We start from the raw sequence: 24,489 nt of genomic DNA, 5'->3' as shown, positions 1-24,489 counted from the left end.
CCACCCTGAACAAGACACTCGGGGGGACACACGCAGTTCGGGTGCACGGACCAATCCTGGGGCACAGTGGAGGATGTAGAACTGCGTTTGGAGGACGCAGCCCCAGGAATCGTGTAGCCCAAGTTGTCCTTAACTCCAGATCCTCCTGCCTCAACTTCCTAGGTCACAGAGCTGTTAATGCTAAAGTGTGAATAAGAAGAGGAATGGGGTCCGGAAGTGGTGGTGCGCGCCTTTAATCCCAGTAGGCGGATCTCCGAGTTCCAGGCCAGTCCGGCGTACTGAGTGAGGTTCAGGGCTCCAAAGCTACAGAGAAACCCTCTCTCGAAAAACTTACAGGAGACAGGACAGCGGAGGGGAGGGGAAGGGAGAAGAGAGAGACAGAGGGGGCTGTGGAGATGACGTGGTGGGTAATAGCCCTTACTACTCTTGTAGAGGACCCAGCATCCATGCCAGGGTGCCAGTAACTCCAGCTCCGGGAGATCTGATGCCTTTGGCACTCAAAGGCGCCTGCATGCAAGTGAACGCATGTCCACACAGACATATGCATATATAGTTAAAAATAATAATAAAATAAGAAACACAGGGCCGGGTGTTGGTGGCGCACGCCTCTAATCCCAGCACTCAGGAGTTAGAGGCAGACGGATCTCTGTGAGTTCGAGGCCAGCCAGGTCTCCAGAGCGAGTGCCAGGATAGGCTCCAAAGCTACAGAGAAACCCTGTCTCGAAAAAAACCAAAAAACAAAAAACAAAAGAAACACAGGACCTGGGCTCACAAAAAGAGAAATGGGGGGTTGGGGACAGCTACTAGAGAGGGGCCCTAGCATGTATGAAGCCCTGGGGTCTACTCCTAGCATACAGAAAACAGGCATGGTGATGTGGGTGTCGGGGATCAGGAGACTGAGGTAGGCCCGGATACTTAGTGAGCTTGTGCCAGTTTTTGTTTGGCTTTTTTGTCTTGTTTTTCGACACAGGGTTTCTTGGTAGCTTTGCAGGCTGTCCTGGAACTCATTCTGTAGACCAGACTGGCCTCAAACTCATAGATTTGCCTGTCTCTGCCTCCCAAATGCTGGAATTAAAGGCGTGTGCCAGCAATGCCCAGGTTCTATGTCAAATTAAAAAAAAAAAAAAAAAAAAAAAAAAAAAAAAAAACCAAAGAAAGAAAAGAAAATTCAAAAAGAAAGATACAGGGATAATCTTGAAGGCCCAGGTTCGGTTCTCAGCAGAAAGGGTGGGGTTGCCAAGGGCTAACTTGGGGCTTGAACTTGTCAACTGTGAGCCATGGCTGGGCCCTTGTACAAATCCAGGCCTTTGTGTTCCTGCTTCCCAAGGGGCTTGCTAGGAAGACCCATGGGGACTATGCCCCAGGTCCCCAGGGATATCCTTATCTGGGCAGGTCAGGCCTAAAAGTTTCTTCAATCTTTTCTAGGACTGGGGGCAGGGGCAGAGCCTGCTGGCCAGCAGCTGGGGCAGGCCTCCCTTGTAGCAGCTAAGCCCTTGAGGCCTGGCTACTCTTTCCCTGGGGGTGGGTGGCCAGGTCACCATGAGGTTAGAGGTCAGCCCGCTCCCCCGGCCACCAATGGTCGCTGGAATAAGGACAGTCCTGTTGTGTCAGCCACACTTGGACACCCAGTTGCTAGACCATGAGAAAACGGAGGGTACAGCAGTGTATGTGGAAGCCAGATCAGAGAAAACTAAGGCATAGGCATCCTGACCCTCCACCCCCATATAGAAACTCCATGGCTACATTCTGTCAGTGCTCACCCAACTCCAGCTACCACTTTCTCCCCTGTGGAATCCACAAACCAGTGCACCATCTGGGAACTCCTCAGGAAGAAAGGCTTGACAGTGGACCCCCAAAGGAGGGAGGTGCTACTGACCCCCCTCAAATTCTGTTCCACCAATGAGAACAATTTTGGGGGTCACTGGGTGGGACCTTGCTGTACAGGCTCTTGAGAAGCTGTGCAGCCTCAGGGCCAGGCCACTCAGTTCCCTGTCTGATGCTCTTAGGCATCAGAGTGAAAAGTGACAGGTCCAGCCAAGACAGAGTGCCTAAAAGACGCTTAAAAAAAAAAAAAAATTGTTGGTCCTTGTCCTCCAGGTGGTGTCAGGGGCAGGTGGGTGACTTCCCCTCCTTGGGAGCTGAGTGTAAAATGCAGGTTTCAGGGGCCTGGAGGAGTCAAACAGCTGTTGTTTTACTCAATTCTGTCAGTAACTTGGGGAGGGACCAGCCTGGGCCAGACTTGGTCAGAGCAGGCAGGACAAGAGTAGCCAAGGTCTGGGCCGTCCACCTGGCTTCAGTGGTGGACCTCGTCATTAAGTCTCCCGAGTCCCCTGGGTGTGGGGCTGACATTCAGGGATCCTCTCTCCACTCAAATCCTTGATCGGTCACTGCCTGTCAAGACCCAGCCAGCAACCCTCAGTGGGTGCCCACTGAGGGATACCTACCACAGCATGAAGCGGCCAAGCTGGAGGAGGTGGCACATGGCACCTCCCAGTTCTCTGGAGGCTGAGGCAGGAGCGCACTTGAGCCTGGGGGAGGAGCTGCCAGGAGCTCTGGTCTCTGGGGTGACAGGTGGGCAGGACCCAGAGCTGGGAGTGGGGGTGGGAAGCCCTGGGGAGTTAGTTGGCTTCCAAGGAGGCCTCCACCTGGCTGCTGGGGAGAAGTGTGAGTGTCACAGACAATTAGCCCAAGGGACAAAGATGGGATGATGGTGTCCCAAGGTGCTAAGGGTGGGGATAGAGGGAATGGCTCCCAGATGGGAGGCAGATGGGAAAGGCACTTAGGGCCTGTGCAAAGGTTCTGAGAAACAGGCCAAGCCTGCTGTTCACACCTGGGAGGCAGAGGCATGTTGATCTCTGTGCCTGGGGTTCTAGACCAGCCAGTATTATGTAGTGAGACCTTGTCTCAAAAAAGAATATGATCAACATACATTGTATGAAGTGTGTGTGTGTGTGTGGGGTGCTTTTGAGACAGGGTTTGTCTGTGTAGCCCAGGCTGTCCTGGAACTCGCTCTGTAGACCAGGCTGTCCTCCAACTTACAGACATCCTCCTGCCTTTTCCTCCCGAGTGCTGGGGGTAAAGGTGTGTGCCACCATAGCCCAGCCTTTTTAATTTTTTTTTTGAAGCAAAAAAAGAAACATCAGCCAAGGAGATGGCTTAGCAGGCAGGGACACTCATCTCCTAATCTGCTGACCTGAGTTCAGCTGGCAGAACACACAGGGTGGAAGAAGAGAACCAACTTCCAAAAGTTGTCCTCAGCCCTCCATAGGAGCAGCCCTTGAGCACCAGCTACACAACAGACCTGGAGCAAAAGGAAAACTGCCTGGGGCAGACCTCCTCCTCATTCCATGCCTGAGCCCCTCCAGTCCCGTGGGGTTTCCTTCACACACCCAGGGTGCCCTCCACCTCCACCACCCCCTCCCCCCAAAACCAAAACCCCCAAACCACCAATCTTTCACAGAAGTGTCTCAACTCTTTAATCTCACCGATTTACAGGGTTACAATTGCGTTAAATATTTCTGAGGTTTAAATACAATCCACAATAAGGTCATAAAATGTAAACTTTCAGTGTTTCTTTTTTTTTAAGTTTCAAAAAATCACATTTGTGTTGTTGTTGTGTTTGAGTTTTCCTGTTAACAGTTGAGCTTTCCTGAATATTCCACACAGGCACAGCTGTGACCACAGCAGGCCACAGGCCACAGCCCAGCGGGAACTGACCGGAGGTAGAAAGTTTTTTACTTTTTTTAAATTTTTTATTTTTATTTTTTAAAATCCATTTTACCTGAGTTGGTGTGCGACCCCACTGTCCGACAAACCCCTCCCACCCCAAGAAACTAAAAAGTTCACATGTTCTGAACAAAACAACTCAGCTCACCTTTACCCAGAAGTTAAAATCCACAAAAGCCAAAATTATGTGGGGTTTGGGGAAAAAATGAAGTGTGTAAAAATGACAAAAAAAAAAAAAGACAAAATCCCCTTACGACTATACAGATGAACAACTCTCAAAACACTAACCCGCTCTCCCACGCCCCGTGCCCACCCACCCTCTGCAGCTGGACAGACAGACAGACAGACATACGGCCTGGTGGCCAGCAGAAGGGCCACCAGGAAGATTGCAGAAACAGCCTGTCCCTGGGAAGGAAGGTTCTAGAAGCAGCCTGTGCCTGCTCTTACACCCTCTTCGCCCTGAGTTTGGGGATCTAGCTTGCCCCAACCTGAAAACCCTGAGGTCCCAGTGTGGACACTGACTGTGTCCAGCCCCGTGCCCATGACAGCTTGCATAACCACTGCCAACTGCACTCAATGCCAAGGGCGGGGGACAGGACCGTGGAGGGTCACCAGTGTGTCCAACAGATGATACACCCCTACAATCACAGCGCCCTGGTGGGAAAGTCCCCTGAGTCAGTATTGGGTGCTTTCTGGCCACTCAAGAGTCCCAGACACAAGTAGACACCAGGATACCCGTCCCCACTGAGGACTTCAGCAGGTGACCAGAAAAGTGGGTGACTGGGTGCATTTTTTTTTTCTTTTTGGCATCAAAAGACCTGAGGTAGAAAGAAACGTGCCTTGGATGTGCCCACCGAGGCGACCCCCTCAATCAGACCCCACAGGAGGTTGGACCCCACCTCCCCAGGCCAGTTTACCCACAGAGCTTGACTTTGCACAGAGCTGTCAGAAGGGGACAAAGATCCCCTCAACACCCGTGTCCAGGAATGATTGTGCAGCTAAGACAGTGGCCCCGAAAAGGGGCAGGCAGAAGCTTCCAGAAGGAAAAGTTGAGATTTCCCCCTCCCCTCCAAATAAGGCTACACCCTCCTCCTGGAAGGATGGGAAGGGGAGCGTGTCAACAACCCTGAGACAGGAAGGAAGGGGGTCTGCTCCCCACAGCCTAGAGTGAGAAGCAGCGGAGTGACAGGGTACTCCTGGGACCGAGGGACAAGCAGGTCCCAGCTCTCACCACATGTTCCTGTCCTGGCCCCCTTGGGGATAGTGACCAAGGCAGAATCCTGGAAGGGTCCCCAAATCAGGGTGAGATTATGTCATCTCTGCCCTGATGGCTTTGGCCAAAATGAAATGCAATTTCTTTTCTTTTGTGAGACAGGGTCTCATGTGAAGCCCCTAGGTGGCTTGTAATTCGCTGTATGACCAGGCTGGCCTATGACAATGCTAGAATTAATGGTGTAACCCACTGCCCCCAGCCTCATCTTTCCTTGCTTTGTTGAGACAGGGTTTCAAGTAGCCCAAGCTGACCTCAACCTACATAGGTAGCCAAGGATAACCTTAAACTCTCATCCTCCCAAGAACTGCCCAGTTTAGCTGGTCGATGGGATTGAGACACCAGACCAAGGACCAGAATCCTTTCTGGTCATATTTAACTGCTCCCAGCAAGAGGGGTGACAAAGACAAGAACAGACTCCTTGTCCTGAGCTAAGCCTGGCACACCTATCTCCCCTAGAAGCAACCCATCCAGGCAGAGAGTCCAGATTTTCATCCCTGAGACACTGTATTCTATGTCCTGCTCTCCCGACCTGCTTCTAGAACATTCTGTATCCTGGGGTAAGCGATCCAGGTCCCTGAATGATGGAGCCAGTGGGCAGGGCCCAACATGACAGAGAATTGTGTAATTTGCTGAGAGCCAGCATCGCCTGGCCCTGTCAAGGTGCTGAGTCAGGGGCACCACAGGACACCACAGGGGCTGGGGACCCTGGCTGGTGCTTTACTTCTTTAAAAAAAAAAAAGTTTGTTTCCCTGAATGAACACAAATATATAGACATACAGGTGGGACACTTCCTGAGATCCAATTCCCACCCTCCAGTATATAATAGAATATTTACAAAATCGGAAACCCTAAAACCTTTAAAAAATTTGCACCTGAATGTTGAGATCTCATTTAAAAAAGAAAAAAAAATTCATAGCTTCCAAGGAGAAGGGAACAAAACAACAGTCCTGGCTCCGGCTTGGTTGGTTTTCCCAGAAGGAACCCTGGTTAAGGATAGAGGGACAAAAAAAAAAAAAAAAAAAAAAAGATCCAAGTGAGAACACACAGTGCTGGGTTCATGAGGTAAATAGTCGTGCTTGAACTGGGCTGGCCAAGCCAGACCCCCATGGAAGCCTCTGGAAAGGTGGCCTTCTGCTTTCAGGTTGCCTTGGTGGCCCTTGTCAAATCCATTTCTCGGAGTCTCCAAAACCTGAGAGAGATTCAAGTGTTCTCTGCCCTGATTTATTAAATCTGTTTATCTATCTATCTCTCTATATATGTATGTATATATATATATATATGTATATATATATATATATATATGTATATATATATATGTTTTTTTTTTTCTCTCCTTTTTGGCGTCAGTGTGGCTCCTTGGGAATTTGCCCAGACTGCTGGGATTCTTCCAATGTCCCAGGTCCCCATGTGGCTGTGTGATCCCTGTGGTGGGTGGGCAGCAATACAGCTTGATTTCCTTTAAGGCAAGGAGTTATTTGAGGTAGAAGATGTGGTGGGCGCAGACATTCCGGCCAGCCCCACCTGGCTGCTGCTGGTCCCACTGCTGGCTCCTGTCCGGCTACCCATGGTGTTGTTGGTACCGATGCTGCCTTTGCTGGGAGCGGAGGGTGGTGTGGGAGGTGGTGGCTGAGCAAACAGCACCCCTGAGACAAAGACAAAGCAGGGGACTTGTAACAGTGCCCGCCCATGACTGTCAACTGAACAGTGGGGGCACAGGCCTATGAGCCCAGCAACTTGGGAGGCTGAGGCAGGAGATCACAGGAGTAGGGCCAACGTGGACTACAGAGAGAGTTCTAGGCCAGCCAGGGTGCGCTGGCAAGACCCTGTCTCAAAAGATCGGCACTAGGACTGGCAAAATGGCTCAGTGGGCAAAGGCACTTGCTGCCAAGCTGGATGCCCTGAATTCAGTCCCCAGGACCCACAGTGCAAAAAGCAAACCAACTCCCACAGGTGTCCTCTGACCCCCCCTTAGCCCCAAGTCGTGCAGGCCTGACAGCAGAGGCGGCAGGGTGTGGCGGGCGGAGCTGCTGGGCTTACCTGTGTACACGATGCCATTCATCTCCACTGACATGTTAATACTGTTGCTGCCATTGGCACTGGCAAGGCTCACAGCTGAGTCCTGGCGGCTCTCAGAGGCTGTGGGGACAAGAGATCCACAATTGGGGTCAGAGGTACACCTGGGGAGTGGCTTGGTTCCTGTCTGCCTCCTCTATGAGGCCTTTCTAATTTTTTGGGGGGGTGGGGTTATTTTATTTATTCATTTACTATGTATTTTTTATGACCAGGTATCATGCTGTAGCTCAGGCTAGCCTTGAACTCACCATCTTCCTGCTTCAGCCTCCTGCCGGGATGACAGGTAGGCAACACCATGTGTGAGCCCAAGGACTCCACGTGAAACAAACTCCGATGAACCGGAAGATTCCCAACTAGATAAGACTCACTTTTTGCATGAACGAGCTAGCTCTTGATAACCCTTTTCTGGTTGATTTGGTAGCACTCTTCACATAGAATGGCTCCAAAGCACTCATTTTGCCCTGCATATGTGGATTGTGGAGGGTGCCAAGGTCAGGGTACCTTGGCTATTGATCCTGATATTCATGGGCAGCTGGGCCGCCATGGCCAGGAAGTTCTGCTGCAGAGCTCGCTGCATGAGGCGCTGCTGCTCATCAGCAACCAAGGCCATTTTTTTCTCTGGTGGCTCCGTGGATTCCAGCTTCTCCCGGAGCTGCTCCAAGGCGGCTGCCTGGGCTGCCACGGCTGCCTGGGCTGCTGCCGCTTGTACAGCAGCTGCCTGGGCTGCCACAACAGGATGGCCCGCCAAAGACACAGGCAGGCGGCCTGGGACGGTGATGGGCATGGCAGAGTCTTCCTCTAGAGGGAATCAGAGCACATGGTCAGAGGGTCCTGGGGAAGAGCTACCTGGCTTTGCTTCCACCAAGGTGGGAGATGACCCTGTGAAACCTGCACAGCCCGCAATCCCTGCTCCCAAGGCTTTTTGTTTTATTTTGGTTTGGTTTTGGGTCTCATGTAGCTCAGGCTGGCCTCACACTCACTTTGTGGCTAAGGATGACTGAAGTGCTGGAATGCACCACCACACCTTTCTAATACGGTGCTGGAATGGCACCCAGGGCTCTGGCTAGCTGGGCAAGCACTCTGTAACCACTGAGCAACCAACAACCTCAGCACTGCCATCAACCCGACTACATAAAAGGGAACTTTCTTATTGAGAACATATGGACCTGGGCCTCCCACCTCTAACACTGAAAGGCAACTCAGAAAGGATTAACAAGTTGCCCAGGGGTACCTAGCATTAGAGTTAGGATGATTCAAGGGTAAAGTGTCATGACGGACACTTTGTCCTTGTCTGGTATAGGTCAGAGGTCTCCAGAGCTCAGAAGGAAACAGAAGTGGCCACTTAGTAAGTAGTGTTTGCCATGCACAAGAGACTGATGCTACAATCGATTAGCAATGCCGGGTTTAGAAAGGGGTAGTGTGCTCAACTGATAATGTCTGCCCTCATGTGGACCCAGTGTGGAAGCCAGAACTCAATTAGTAATGTCTGATGCAGGCAGAAGACACAGCAAACTGTAGACAGTGGACTGGAGACCAGGGATTGACTATAATGCCTGTCTTGGTAACAGGTGGATGGGAGAACTCTTTCCCACTAACTTAAGGTTTATCACAACTGTTACCCAGATAAATAAAAGGATAACCTCACTGGGCGGTGATGGCGCACGCCTTTAACCCCAGCACTCAGGAGGCAGAGGCAGGAGGATCTCTGTGAGTTGGAGAACAGCCTGGTCTACAGAGAGAGTTCCAGGACAGTCTCCAAAGCTACAGAGAAACCCTGCCTCGAAAAACAAACAAACAAACAAACAAAATCCCTCACACGATTCACCTTTCTTGATCTTGGGTGCTGGAGTGATGGGGCTGCCATTGGTGCTGGCCGCAAGGCCCAGGGAAGTCACTGGCAGCTTGGGTGAGGACAGCATGTTGTGGGCTCCACTGGGTGAGTAGGCAAAAAGTGAGCCTCCAAAGCTCTGGCGCCGGCCCTCCCTGCGGTTGCTGTCTATGGCGGCCTGGAGCTCGTTGGGGCTGCTCAGGCCTCGTCGCTCACACTCATAGGGGTAAAGATACTTCATGTACCTGTGGACAGGGAACAGGGTGGCACCGGAGACAACCAGGGAGTGTCACCCTGCCACAAGCTCAGGAAGAGGACACATTATCTCAGGAGGAGGAGAGGAGGGCTCTCTCTCTCAGGAGGTCATGGTTACTATGGGGTGCTCTCTCTCTCAGGAGGTCATGGTTACTATGGGGTGCTCTCTCTCTCAGGAGGTCATGGTTACTATGGGGTGCTCTCTCTCTCAGGAGGTCATGGTTACTATGGGGTGCTCTCTCTCTCAGGAGGTGGTGCGGCCGGCACTCACTGAGTCCGCAGTGTGAAGGCGGCGCTGGTGATGGAGGTGGGCAGGTTGAGCCCCTTGGTGATTTCCCGCCACAGCTTCTTGTTGATGACCTCCACGAGGCCCCCCTTCTCGGTCACCAGCACATACAGCATGAACAGGTCCAGGACTTGCTTGGCCATGATAGGGATCCGGTTCACTGGCGTGCCTGGGGGACACCAGGGAGGAGCTGCTAAGGGCAGGTGGGGGCCATGTGTCCTGGGCCCTGCAGGTTGCTGGGTGCCATCCCTTTTCTCCCCAGCTCGACACCAGGACTTTCTGTATGGCAGTCACATACACACTCCCCATAACATCTTCCAGAGCGGCATGACCCTAGGCAATGCCCCTGCTAGCCTCAGTTTCCCCAAAACATCAGGGAAGAGGAGGGGGTTAGAAGAGAGAGGTGGGCGGCCATCCTGGGGACACACAGTAGACTCCAGGGCCCTGGTTATCCCTGCTCCAAGTCTCCAACAACAGTAGCTGCCAACCAACCACAGAACATCACCAGAGCCCTTCCTGCTCAGCCCTGTCCCTCCTCAGCAGTCCTTGGGGTGCTGTAGTCTCCAGTGGGGTGGGGAGGGCTCAGCTAATAGGATTGTCAGTTTAAGAAGCAGGAACATCCATCTTGCATTTAGTTCGTCCATCAAAACCTCACCTCCTATGATGTCCGTTTCGCAAGCCTGCTATAAACAGGGCCCTGCACCCTTTTGCCAACTGAACTCCCAGAGATTTTAGTTGTTGGTGGTGTTTTTGGTTTTTTGAGACAGAGTTTCTCTGTAGCCCTGGCTGTCCTGGAACTTGCTCTGTAGACCAGGCTGGCCTCGAACCCCAGAGATCTGCCTGCCTCTGCTTCCCAAGTACTGGGATTAAAAGTGTCACCACAGACAGGTGATGGTGGCAGACGCCTTTAATTCCAGCACTCAGGAGGCAGGCGGATCTCTGTGAGTTCAAGGCCAGCCTAGTCTTCAAAGAGAGTTCCAGGACAGCCTCCAAAACTACAGAGAAACCCGGTCTTGAAGGAAAAAAAAAAGTGTCACCACCATCCGGTGACTCCCAGAGATTATGTCCCCACTTCAGAGCCTAGCCTCACCCTAACTCTAACTCCTGTCTGCGATGTTCTAGGCTCCGGAGGCCCTCCCTGCCATCCTCATCCTCACAACCTAGCCTGACATTCAGCAAGTACTCAATAGAGAATGCTGAAGACTGCTGAGCCTCCACCCCAGCCACTGATATGGTGACCACTCATCTCTGTCTCATGAGAGAAGACACCTCCACCCCCTTTACTGATGGGGAAACTGAGGCTCCGGGGCCTGGTTCAACTGTCCCAGGGACTCCATGGTCCCAGAAATTCAGCACTGGGAGACCCTCTCCCTACTTAGCCACTTCCTGCCTCTCCCAAGTTGTTGCAAAAACTCTCTTGTCAATCGAGCAGAGCCCAGGGCAGCTGTGGGGAGGTGGATCTCGAACCCACCACCCTGTTTGATCACCGCAGCTCAACCCTAGAGGGAGACCAGGAGGTAGGCACAACAATCTTGGCCAGTCGAGGAGGAAGTTTATATGAAGTCTAGGAGCCCGACAGAGGGCTGAGGCTGGGGTGAAGGAAGGGTGGGGAACCTGGCAGGGGGGCAGGCAGGATACCCCTCATTTCCCATCTCCAGAGACTTCTGAGGAAAATTTGTTCCAAGGCCTCTGTTTTTTGATGCTAGGAGTCATCTGTCCCTCCCTAAAAAGGGACCCATGGGTGGCAGGTTGTGCTGACTAGGCAAGGGTGGTGGTTTGAATACTGACTCCAAATCACCTCAGAAGAAAGTACCCAAGGTGGCAGCAGACCTAGGGTTTTGAGGGATACACAGGAGTTTGTTGTTTTGACTTGGTTAGGGAGGCAGGGTTAAATGTGGATTTTCACAGCCCTTTGTGGTCAGTGGTGCTACAGCATTGCGGTCCCTGGCCTTGCTGACCCTATTATGGTGGTGAATGGGATGGCCAGCTATGTGGCCTCCAGGAGGCTGGAGGCCCCCTGCTGTGTGTGGGACTCCAGGTGGGGGCTGACGATAACAGAGGGATGGGAGATCTCTCTGGCCACACAGCCACACGGCCACAAGAAGGGCAGCAGGGCTGCACTGAAAGTGGCTGGGCTCTGCGGATAGCACAGGGGCATCCCCACACCCACAGGGACCGGCAGGCCCCACCCCGACATGGAGGGGTTAACTCAAGAGGCCACTGGGCTGGGCTGGGATCAGGAGGCCAAGGTACCCCCCTTCTCTCTCTGCCTTCCGGTGGGCAGGCCTGGAGGTTTGTGTTTACAGAAGCTGGGCCCCAGCGATGGCCTGTGCTGGCCTCAGGTCCCCTCCGCCCCTTCCTGCTCCATAGCTGAGGCCTCCACCCTCTTTGGGCCTCAGTTTCCTCCCTGGGATTATAACAACCCAGCTGGTCCTAACCTATGGTGGAGAGTGAATCCCCCAGGGTTCCTGTCCACCTGGAGCTGGGGACAGTCACAGAGTTTGGGGAGCACTCTCTCAAGGGAGAAATGTCTTGTTCCCCACCACACCCTCCTGCTCTAGGAGACACTCACCACGCTTCTGCATGAAGCTGAACAGGTCATCCAGGAACTCCTTCCTCTTGGGGTCTGCGTCCAGTTCATAGAGCTGCAGACAGAGTAGGGATGGGTCAGTAGGCAGCAGGGACATGTCCCCACCACGGGGCGTGGGGGGGCAGCAGCAGGAATTCAGCCAGCCCCATACTCCCCAAGATACAGACAATGCTGACCCCCTCCACAGCTCTCAGGGGTCACTAATCAATGCCCCAATCTGGGGGATCAAAAGGGAGACAGTCCTGGGTCCCCAAAGTCCCAAGAAGTGTCCTTCCCACCTCTCCCGGCATTAGGAGCTCTGGGCATTATCCCACAAGGAAACTGAGGCACAGTGACACTGACAGTCCTTCAATCCATCCACTCAGTCACCAAACTTCTGAGCACCTGGGATCCCCTGTCTTGTTTCCTATGTAGACTGACCCTCTGCCCACCCGGGCTGTGATGGTGGGGTGGGTGACACAGGAGCTGCTGTTACAGGACAGGATCCTGGGCCACACTGACCCAGCTGGGGGGCCACACTGACCCAGCTGGGGTGGTGGTAGTGGAGATAATTAGAATGCTCAGCTGAAAACCAGGCTTCAAATTAACCACCAGGAATGCAGCTGGCAGGACTGTGGGGGGCCTTGAAACCACCAATTACACCTGGGTCTGCATAATCCATCATTTAGTCTCCAAAAGCTTGATGGGAGCCTCAGAGTGGGCATTTGGGGCCATCCCCAGACCATCCTTCCAACAACAACCCCCCAAGACTCGGTTTCTCCATCTGCTCAATGGATGGAGACCATGGACAGGGTGAGCAACCCTTCCTAGTCAGGAGTCCAGGCCTCTGCCCTGGGTGGCCTTGGCTGTCAGCTGCCCAGCTGCCCGGCTTTGTCTGCGCCCCACCCCGGGCCAGCCAGCGCCAGACTGGCCGGCCCACATTCCTAAGTCCAGGGAGGCCCGTCCTCCCCCTCCAGGCTGCCTGAGGGGTGTGGGGCCTTGCAGGTAGCCAGGCAGCCCTCCATGGGGCCTCTGGGTGCTGCGCACAAGCAACCACAACAGCTGGAGTCCTCCACACCATCCCAAGGGGGTTCTGCCTTCACTGCTGGGGAGTACACAGCAATCACTCAATAAATGCTTCACACTACAATTTCATTTCCTCAAGTGGCTACCTGGGCAGCGCAACGAAGGTCGTGGATAGGCAAATGATGGGCAGCCCTGTGACCAGGGGCATGGCCAGAGCCCCCAACACTGAAGAGGCAGGAAAGACCCGCCCCCGGGAGGGCTGGAGGCCCTGTGCAGACCCCAGCCTCCACTCTCCTGGACTCAGCCCTCTCCACAAGACACCATTAAAGCCTCCTTCCTTAGTTTTCCCATCTTCATTGGAAAGCACAAGACAAAACTGCAGCCAGTTGGTGGCTCAGCACTCGCCCAACACTCATGAGGCTGTGGGTTCCACCCCCAATAACCCATAAACCAGGCGTCTTTGTGGGGCACACCTGTCATGCCAGCATTCAGGAGGTGGAGGCAGGAGGGTCAGGAGGCCCTGGGCTACAAAACACTTTTGGATGGATCCCGTCTCAAAACAACCGCTACCCCCAAACCACAGTTCCACCCTGAGCTTCAAAACATAGGTGCCTCTGGGAACTGAGGGTTAGCGTGGTGAGCAGCTGCTCACATGGGAAGGGGGTCACTGATGCCCGTTCTAACAGGAGATGTTGAGAGACTGACTGGTCGGTGGCAGGGCCTGGTAGGGCATCTGCAGGGACAGGACATCAATTCAAAGCCATAAATGGGGGACCCACGGGGATCCCCCAGCTGCCTATGGGGGAAGGGCCAACAATAAAGACAGGCTGTAAAAGCCCTGGCTTTATGGAGATCTCGCCCTTCTGGCTGCCCTCTGGGAGGGGTGCATCCCACCCTGTAGAGCAGGCTCTAGGGGACAGCTCAGCACTGTGAGAGGTTTTTCTTGTCTGAATTAGAGTACACAGCAGTTGTCTAATAAATGTTCATTAAATATGCATGATTTCTTAGGCCTTGCAGTAGGTGTTCTACTCCCTGCCATGTGGTCCTGGCCCCCACAACCACTCTGTTTCATCTGCAAACTGGCTTCAGGTTGCCAGGATAAAGGCATACAGCAGGCACTTACTAAGTGTACATTGCCCTTTCTCACCTCCCTTTTGCAGTCATCCAAGCAGTTCCTTTTCAGGAGTGTGAATATATCTACTGCTCTACAACCCTGGCTCACACTATCCAAACTCCTCTGCTCTCACCAGTAAGACCTTTTGTTGTGGGGGTGTGTTCCCCTTTGGCTTTTTGAGACAGGGTTACTCTGTGTAGCCCTGGCTGTCCTGAACTTACTCTGGAGACCAGGCTGGCCTCAAACTCACAGAGATCCACCTGCTTCTGCCTCCCGAGTGCCGGGATTAAAGATGTGCACCACCACTGCCTGGCTCTTGTTTTTTTCCTTTTGACTGGTTTTTGTTGATGAATTGTTCATAAACGGTCGTCTGGCTTTTTTGAGGCAAGGTGTAGCCTGGAACTCCTGGCAACCCTCTTGCTTTTTCCTCCTGAGAGCTAGGGTGACAGGCCTGAGTGGTCACTACAACCACCCCTTCCAGATCTGGCTGGCCCTGGGGCCCAGATGCCCACGATAACATCCCATCTGCAGGTTTCTGTTCTGACCACACCTGGGCAGCCAGGGCCGTTCCCACAAGGGCCCAGGGCGGTGTCCTCAGAGCCGAGGGGCCCTAGCTGTCCCCAGCAGTAAAAAAAAAAAAAAAAAAAGACTGCTCTGAGTGTGTACATGTGTGGGAGGCCCCTAAGGAAACCTTTGTCCCCCAGACTGTGGCAGCCCAGGCCCCCTGCTGGTTCCCCAGGGCTCCAAAGTCCACATGGCCCCATCTGGGACTGGTGCCAGGCAGGGTGGACCCCAGGAAAGAAGACATCAAGCAGGGCTTAGCCTGGCCCCAGCCCCAGCATGGACACTCCCTGCAGTCACCCAGTTTGGGTACAGCAGCAGAAGACAGAGAATGGCTGTGGCCTGGGTTTGACACTCTGAGCCCTGTGATAGGCACTTGCCTGGCTGATGGGACAGTTTGGGTTTCTTTCTTTTTTTTTTTTTTTTTTTTTGATAGAGGTCCATGAGCCCAGGTTAGCCTCACCTGAAGAAATCCTGACTCACTTATCTGGCCCTGTTCCCGTCCCCCCCACCCCTACTGAGGTACTAGGACCCACAGGTGGCAACCACACCAACTACTAGGCTGGGAAGGCGTTTTAAAGGCCCATTCATGCCTGCTGTGGGAACTCAAGCTGTTTTCCTCTTTAGTGATCAGAAAATGTGGATTAGATATGAGTCATCAATCCCGCCCCCAGGTAAGGGGACAACCCAGCAAAGCTATCTGGAATCTCTACCCACTTGGCAGGAATGAATGAATGAAACCAAGCTGTCCCCAGTGTGCACCCCTCTCTGTGTGGAGTTTTTATCTCCCAGTATGCACCCCCTCGGTGTAGTTTTAAAAATCGATTTTCTTTGAGTAGGTGTGGTGGCACACGCCTTTAATCCCAGCCCTCAGGAGACAGAGGCAGGTGGACCTTTGAGTTCAAGGCCAGCCTGGTCTACAGAGAGAGTTCCAGGACAGTCAGAGCTACACAGAGAAACCCTGTCTCAAAAAACAGGCTAGAGAGATGGCTCAGGGTTAAGAGCACTGGCTGCTCTTCCAGAGGGACCTGGAGTTTAGTCCCCAGCAGCCATGTGGAGGTTCAAAACCATCTGTAACTCCAGTTCCAAGCTGGGTGTCGGTGGCGCACGCCTTTAATCCCAGCACTGGGGAGGCAGAGGCAGGTGGATCTCTGTGAGTTCGAGGCCAGCCTGGTCTTCAAAGAGAGTTCCAGGACAGTCTCCAAACTTACAGAGAAACCCAGTCTCAAAAAAACAAAAAAAAAAAAACTACAGTTCCAATTGAGACTCTAGGGAATCGCCACACACCCAAGGAATGAACACACACACACACAAATTTAAATACCTGCCTTTTGGGGGACAACATTATGCATATAAGTCTGAGATCACATGTAATCACATACCTCTACTTTCAGAACATTCTACTATACAAAGGAAAGGCCCCATTCCTTCTACAGCCCCTGACACCCATGTACCTACTTCTCAACTTTGTATTGGCCTGTTTGGGCATTTTCACACATTGTGAGGCCTTTTGTGTCTGGGTCTCTCACCGAACACGGTGTCCTCATGTCCCTCCATACTGTAGCATGTATTGGGGACCTCACTCTTATTCCTGGCTACGTAATATTCTAGGGTATGGATGGACCACAGTGTGTGTCCATCATCCATCCACCTGTCTCTGGGCACAGGAGCCTTTATCCTCTCCAGTCTTTGAGGATCTGGACTATTTTGTGTTTTTTGGGCTCTGGGTAAGGTATGACTCACGACAATGTCTATAACCAACATCCAAACAATGGCTGTGATATTCCTCCCTTGCCTGTATAAACTCCCAACCCGACCAGGACAGTCACTCAAACACTTCCTTTTCCCAGCTGCCCATGGAAGAGGGGCTTGGAGCTTCACATTGGGTCAAGTCTCCCCCTGGCCCTCCTCAGCAGCCCAGTCCTGCTGTCCTTCATCATGGGAGTCTCTTCTTCTGGAAGCTCATACTACTTGGCCACATGGGCCTCTTGGTGTTTGCACTGTGTGGTTCTCCCCATCTCTATGAGATCCTGGGCACCAAGGTAACTCAGCATTGGGGGCAGTCCAAAGCTCCCCCTGGACAGCCCATTCTGCCACTGAGGAGTGCTCAGGATTCACCTGGAACCCACTGTTCACTTGGAGAAACTGAGGCACAGGTGATCTGTGAATGACAGGGTACCAAGACCAGCTGAGCACTTGACTGGTCCTTTTCCATGGAGACCTAGGGTGCGGTGGTGCACATCTGTCATCCTAGCAGGAGGCTGGGGCAGGAGGATGGCCATGAGCTCCAGGTCACCCAGGGCTATGTAGGGAGACCCTGTCTCAAAGCCAACTTGAGGTCCATTCCTGCAAAGAGGAGCCAAAGCAGGAGGGTCAGGGGTTCAAGGCTAGACCAGGCTGCACAGTAAGTTTGAGGTCAGTGTGTACTATGTCAAGCCCTGTCTCAAAACATAGAGTAAAATAATAAGGCCCTAAAAAGGTAGTTTTTCCAGTGGGAAATGGCATGGAAGGAACTGGTCACACATATCCTAAGAGTCGGAGCCATAGAGATGCCTGAGACAGACTGCACGGCTAAGAAACCAATGGATGCGTTGGTGGTGCACGCCTTTGATCCCAGCACTCGGGAGGCAGAGGCAGTAGCTACTACTCCCCACCTGCTCGTCTCTGCATGCCTCAGTTTACCCACCATGGCCTGAGTTCACAGTGGCTAGGAGGTGAGGAGGAGACAGCTGGCCAGAGCACATGGAAACCAGGTTGATGATCTAGGGTTGTTATTTTCATATTTGGAAAGTCCAGGAGTTTTGCAGCCATTACTGAACACTTTCTGTGTATGAGGTTATACATACATAACCACACAAAAGTCCAGGCCTGCAGCAGAGGCTAAATTATGACAGTGGGAAGATAGGGTACTCTCATGACGGCAGAGGACTGTCTCCAAGCTACGCAGAAGACCAAGGCAGGAAGATTGCAAGTTCAAGGCAACCCTAGGTAACTTAGTGAAAAGAGAGGTCCAGGGATGTTAAACAGGGGTGGAGCCCCTGCCTAGAATCCTCCAGTGAGGAAGCTGGGGGTGTGATCAGGGGTGAGCAGTTACCTAATGGGCACGAGACTCTGGGTCTCTTCCCAGAAACTGATGTTGGGAGATGGGAATACTGAGTACCATGGGGTAGAACAGCCATTGCAGGAACTCTCCACACAGCAAAGGCATCATGAATGTGCCACCTCCTGCTACCCTAGCTCTCTTTGGGCTCTTTTGTCCACATGGTGGCCTCAGGGTGCACCTGAGGGCTAGGGGCTTCCCCTCCAAGCTGGCCACCCGCTCTTTCATTTCCCGTCAGTTCTGTGGGCACTGGGGGCCAGCTCTGGCTCTCAGGAAATTGGGGAAGTGATTCTGGGCTGGGCCAAACATCTGTCTGTTCAGCTGCCTCCTACCGAGGCTGGCCTCTCACCCCTCAGAACACACTGGGTGCCCCACCCACGAGGTAGATATTAATAGCCCTTCTGAAATGACCACTCAGAGCCACAGGAGTGGCTGCCACAGATGCTGGTCCCTGGGTTCCTGACTGCACCGGAACTGCTTGCAGATCTCCAACCTGCCTTTCTCTCCCAAGCAGATCACAGATCTGATCAGGGGCCACCTTGGAACCTCAGCCTCTTTTCCTGTGAAGGGAGGGGGCTGTGCCCAGGGCTTCCAGGCTGAGCACAAGACATGTGTACACAGCAAAGGTCAAGCCCACAGAAGATGGCCAGGCAGAGAACAAAAATGCTCAGGGTTAGCCTGCTTTACAACGGGGAAACCGAGGAGGCACGGGTGTCAGGCAGCACAGAGATCAATACGGGGCAGTGGCCAGGGCAGAAGTACCCATCATAAAGTACAAAGAAGCTTGTGTGGAGATGCCCCAAGATGACCTCCCTTAACCCCAATACAGAAACAAAGTAAACAGAGCGAGAGCCAAGATGGGAGTCCTCCAGAGACTCATGGGAGCCTCACAGAGATAAGTGAAGGACAATGTCCTGTACTTGGAAGGAGGATGACTCAAGATCAGAAAGATGCCAATCATTGTGACACAACTTGGTGATCCCAGCTACTAGGGAGGCTGAGGCAGGAGGATCACAGTAAGTCCAGGATGGCCTGGGACAGTAAGGGAGATCCTGTCTCAAAATCAGAGTGAAAATAAACAAGTTCGGGACATGGTCAGGGTGGAGTCCTGCCTAGACTCCCTCAGTGCCTGCTTTCTCTAGCTAGATTCCTGTATAGCCCCTGGAAATCCCAGAACGGATTTCCCTGTTGGCCACTGTGTACCTGAGGGCCCCTGGCTGTCACAGTGGGTTCTCAGGACAGGACTTGGGGACAGGTGTCCCTTCCCTGGATGCATAATAGGAGACAGACAGACCAGGGCTTAAGATTTTCTGCTAGAGTGTCCCATATTGTGAGCCAAGGGCAGGTCGTGTCTCCAAACATCTACTTCCGACTGCAGGGAGCTCCCATCACACATTAGCAACAGCACCACTGGAAAACGCAGGGCAGATAGATAAACACAGATAAATACTGCCGGCACCCACTCCATGCTCTGTGCCTTTGCTACAGGAGCCGGATGTGGAGGCACACAAACACTCATTAGCTAGGTCCTGACCCAGTGTCATCAGCTAGCTGTGCACTGGATGTCAGTCCTGTCTGTTTTACAGAGTGGGAAACTGAGGCAGGGAGGCTGAAATGAGTGAATAGTGAGTTAGGGGAGGGTGAGGCCTTAGGGACAGACAGACAAGATGACAGGTGAGTGAACCCCCCCCCAGCATGCCCTGGGGTGACTGGGTAAATGTCAGTCTCCTGTGCCCTGGCCCCTATCTGGCAACACCCTAGCGTAGCCTGTGGCTCTAGGGTTCTACCAACAGGACTGAGAGAGCCACATATGACGGCTACATACAAAGCCACAGATGACCCAGCCTGGATGGAGGTACTAGGCAGAGCCGAGCACACAGGTGTCTCCCTAAGCCAGGCACAAGGACACACCTATCTCCCCGCAGACAGGACCCCTCTCCCACAGAGACAGTGGCACAGTCAGGCTTACCCACCTGCCAGCCCCAGTGCACCCCACAGGTCTCTACAGCATGTTTCTGCTTTGTTGTTTATTTAGACAGGTTTCTCTGTGTAGCCCTGACTGTCCTGGGACTCCATCTATATAGAACAGGCTGGCCTGGAACTCACAGATCCGTCTGCCTCCCCCTCTCCAGTGCTAGGATTAAAGGTGTGGGTCACCATGAGAATACTGAGTCCTGTACCCACTGAGCCCCAGCTCCCTGTCTGTGGTGCTTTAAGATAAGAATCACTGTGTAGCCCAGCTTCTAAATGGCAATCCTCAGCGGGGCGTTGGTGGTGCACACCTTTAGTGCCAGCATTCGGAAGGCAGAGGCAGGCGGATCTCTGAGTTTAGGGCCAGCCTGGTCTACAGAACGAGTTCCAGGACAGCCAGGACTACACAGAGAAACTGTTCCAAAAAAACAAAAACAAAAAAGTTGGCAACCCTTCTTTGTCACTGCCGGAAGCCTAGAATGTGTGTGTGTGAAGTGGAGACACAGGACTTGGGGGGGGGGAGGGCTGTCACAAGCACCTTGTCTGAGTGGCAGGCAGAATGCATGCCTACCAGTGTCTCCACCACATTCGGAAGCAGATCCCCAGGGGTGGCCAGGGAGCTGACCCCACTAGCCTGCCATCCACCCCAAGGACCCTCAGACCACAGGGCAAGGCCGTGTCCCCAGACCAGGCCTTCAATGGACACATTAGTTACCGTTTAACCCTGTGACCCCCAATTGTCCCCTGGTCATGCGCAGCCAGGCGAGCCAGGAAGGGGCGGGCCACCACCACCCCATTGGTGCCACCCACCAGGCCACATGGGGCCGTCCCTGAGCTACTTCTGAGAATGGAAGAGCTTGGTCACGCTTAAAAGTTGTCAGGGACCACACTGGGGGCTGAGAGCTGTCTCTCCAAGTGACATGTCTGCTACAGCCTTCGGTTCCTCTCTGGCTGAGGACAACTGTTGTTATGTGTTGATACCCCCTCAGTGGCAAGCAGGGAAACTGTGGCAGGGGTCAGGCAGAACCCTGCCTGGGCTGGTCTGGGGCAGAGTGCCCAGCACTGGCTCCATTCATGCCTCAGTCACCACAGGCACTGCTTTAGCCCGGCCAATGTAGGCCCACGTGGGCAGCAGATCTGTGTGTGCCCGGGGTGTTTTAGAACTAGTGACCAGAACCACACAACCTTCAAGGTCAAGGTTAACAGTATCTCACTGCTACTCATACTCTCAGGGCATGCTCCTTGCCCAGGAGGTGCACACAGCACACACAGACACACCATACAAACAGACACATAAATACACAAACACAGTTGGGCGGTGGTGGTGCACACCTTTAATCCCAGCACTCGGGAGGCAGAGGCAGGAGGATCTCTGTGAGTTCGAGACCAGCCTGGTGTACAAGAGCTAGTTCCAGGACAGGCTCCAAAGCTACACAGGAAAACCCTGTCTCAAAACAAACAAACAAACAAACAAACAAACAAAAAATACACAAACACACAACCTCACAGACACATACAGACACAAAATCACATATAGACACACAGACACACATACATGCACAGATACACACAGACATACACACACATAAATACACATACACAAACACAGACATACACATACTGACACACAATTGGCCCAAGTAACAGATACACACACAGACACTAGGAGATTTGCTTGTGTGGCCTGGTGTGGTCCCTACAAGCAGTCACAAAAGCCATGGAAACCGCCCACTAGGCTCATCTCGGTCTGTCTGTCCACACATCCAGTGCAAACTCTGCCACCACACCCTCTTGGGGATGGCAGCTTTGAGGACACCGCTCCCTCTGCCACAGCGTGTGTTATTAGAAAGCGTGGGGCGGTACGGTGCTTGGCAACGGGTCACAGGGTGGGGAGCCTGGCCGGCGGCAGTGACCCGGTGTCCGAGTTGGCGGCATAGGGACCAGATAAGGTTCTTCCGGCTGAGTCAGCGTGGTTCCCGGGGGTTGGCACGGGCCAGGGCTTGGTGCCAGGGCTGGCGGGCAGGCACCCTCTTGTGCCTGCCACAGCTCACTGGCTCGGTGCCAGAAGCCACAGCAACTTTGATGAGGCTGCCCAGGGGCTTCCCAACACCTCCAGTCCCCAACTCCCAGGCATTTGGGGTTCCTGAGCCCCAGGAAGAGTCTGGGCTGGGGCCGGCCGCCAACATTGGCTGTCAGCCCAGAGACAAACATGCCCCAGACAACGATGACATGATGATGACAACACTGCCCTCAGAACCAGGAGCCTGGCCTCCAGGCCATCACCCAGGTGACTGGGTCTGTCTGGCACACCTGCCTCTCCAGAAAATGGCAGCCTACCCTTCACCTGGTTCCACCAGTCCCCGACTCCAAGTCCATGTGGTACCTTCTCCTCTACTGCCCCAACCAGGGCTAATTCTGGTTTCCTAGGATGCTCTGCTGCTAGAAGTAGACCCTGTTTTTCTTGCCTTAGACACTCAACAAGGCCCCAGCTGCTATGTCCTCTCTTCTGCAGCCTTGTGTCCCCTGCTGTCCTGTCTTCTACAGCCTTGTGTCCCTAGGCAGGACAGGGAGGGAACCACCCACCTGCCTCCTTCGCAGTCCTCATGCCTTGTGGCCACAAAGGGCTCACAGTATCAGCATGAGAAGGAGAGCACGTGTGAGTGACCAGGTTGGACACTATCAGTAGCCATGAAAGTTTTGCCTGGGGCAGACACGCCAGGTGACTAGGGATAGGGACTCGTGAGGCAGTGACAGCCCCGCCCAAAACTCCCACCTCTAACACCTGGCTATCCATCTATTTCCCTGTGTGAGGGAGGAGGGGAAGAGAAAAGTCAGAGCCACTGCCCTCGGGCCAGAGGCCTCCCTGGACACCTCCATTTTCCCTCTCTACTGGAATGCTGCCTGCTGTCCTGGAATTAGAAGTGCACTTTAGGGAGAGAGGGCAAGATGGCTCAGAGGGTAAAGGATCTTGCTGCCAATCCCTGTGACCTGAGTTCAATCCCCTATCCACTCCTATGACCGCCACACACGCTGCGTCACACATGCCCCTGCCATACAAAGTAAATAAAGAAACGTTAAAAAAAAAATTTTAGGACAATGGTGGTGCACGCCTTTGATCCCAGCACTCGGGAGGCAGAGGCAGAGGCAGGCCGATCTCTGTGAGTTCCAGGCCAGATGGGCTCCAAAGCTACACTGAGAAATCCTGTCTTGAAAAACAAAAACATTTTTTTTTTTTAAATGTGTTAGGGTTAGCAAGGGAGGTGGAGGGGTAGAGAGTGAGGTAGAAGGATGGAGAGTTCTGGGCCAGCCTGGACACAGCTCCAGGTCCTGAGGTCTCAGTGTAAGAGCAATGCCTGACCTCTGACCTGCCGGGGACTCACTGTTTCAAGAGGGAAAGCCAGGCTGCCAGTTTTCTCTGGCACCCAGTAGTCATCAGGTCCCATCCATCTGTCCACCTGGGTCCAGACCCTCAAGAGGCTAGGGGCAGTGAGGCCTTCATACATGGGGCTATGACCATCCTGTGCTTCAGTTTTCCCTCTATAGTCCCTTCCTTGTAAAACGAATGAGGATCCCACTAACTTTTTTTGCAGCAGGGTCTCGGGAACCCGCTACATGGCTCAGGCATGAACTTCTGATCCTTCTACCTCCAACTCCCAAGTACTGAATGAGAGCTGGGCACTGCCAGGCCCGGGCAGGAACTCAGGGCCTTCTGCACCATAGACAAGAGCTCTACCCTGTTGATTTATTTTTGAGGGTTTTGCTCTATATAGGGTTTTGCTCTATAATCCAGGCTGGCCTTGAACTCCTCGACGCCCCTGCCTCAACCTCTCTTGTGCTGGGGTGACAAGCATGTGCCACCACAGTGGGCTTCCTTCTGGGGTCAGGCCCAGTGAGCAGGAGATGATGGGTGAGGACATGGAAGAACAAGGCCTTGTGCACGGGTAACTTGGACAGACAGCTGCCGTCTACAGAACTAATAGGCACCTTCCGATTACCCTTCTACCTAGCAATTTTACTCCAGGCACACACACGCCCAAGAGGAACAAGAATAAACCCATGGGAAAGATGCAGAGTCAAAAGGTGGAAACAACCATGCATCCAGCATGGATGGAAGGGACAAGCAGAGTAGTCTACCCACATGCCAGAGTACTACACAGCCATGAACAGGAGCGGGTACTCTTGACATACCACGGAGGAGAACCTTGAGGATACTGTGCTCAATGAGAGACTCTGACCCGATGGGCCCTCACGGTGTGGGTCTCTGCCACACAAGTGTCGAGAACAGGGGAAGTGAATGTTGGGAGCTGGGTAGGAAACAAGTGACTGGCTGTTGGGGATGGAGCTGGAAGGACTGAAACATTCTCAACCTGACAGGAATTTTCTTTATGAGCTTGAATCTGTGAATGAGCTAAAAGCCAGGCATAGTGGTGTGTGTCTGTTACCCCAGGACCTAGGAGGCTGAGGCAGGAGAGAAGCCCCGGGCTACAAAAGCAAGACTCAGCCTCAAAAAAACCCAAAAACCCTGGGTGTGGTGGTGCATGTCTATGATCCCAGCACTTGGGAGGTGGGGCAGATAGTTCTTTGTGAGTTTGAGGCCAGCCTGGTCTACCTCGTGAGTTCTAGGACCGCCAGAGCTACACAGAGAAACCCTGTTTCAGAGAGACAACAAACACCCTCACGGAAGATTGCCAGTAAGGCCACTCTGAA

At 53.2% G+C, this 24,489-nt stretch overlaps 1 protein-coding gene across 3 annotated transcripts in view; it reads right to left on the bottom strand.

Moving 5' to 3' along the window:
- Positions 1-3,452: 3,452 nt before the first annotated feature.
- Arid3a (AT-rich interaction domain 3A) overlaps positions 3,453-24,489 on the bottom strand; it is a 28,976-nt gene continuing 7,939 nt past the window's right edge. For all 3 annotated transcript variants that reach the window (XM_027419431.2, XM_027419430.2, XM_035445357.1), the window contains exons 4-9: positions 12,014-12,086; positions 9,427-9,610; positions 8,898-9,145; positions 7,574-7,870; positions 7,037-7,135; positions 3,453-6,642 (exon numbers count right to left, since the gene is read on the bottom strand). In XM_027419431.2, coding sequence (XP_027275232.1) covers positions 6,458-6,642; positions 7,037-7,135; positions 7,574-7,870; positions 8,898-9,145; positions 9,427-9,610; positions 12,014-12,086 — 1,086 coding nt within the window. In that variant the 3' untranslated portion in view covers positions 3,453-6,457. The remainder of the gene's footprint in view (positions 6,643-7,036; positions 7,136-7,573; positions 7,871-8,897; positions 9,146-9,426; positions 9,611-12,013; positions 12,087-24,489) is intronic.

The sequence above is a fragment of the Cricetulus griseus genome, chromosome 5, assembly GCF_003668045.3.
Source record: "Cricetulus griseus strain 17A/GY chromosome 5, alternate assembly CriGri-PICRH-1.0, whole genome shotgun sequence".
NCBI lineage: Eukaryota > Metazoa > Chordata > Mammalia > Rodentia > Cricetidae > Cricetulus > Cricetulus griseus.
This window is presented reverse-complemented; position numbering and strand designations above follow the sequence as displayed.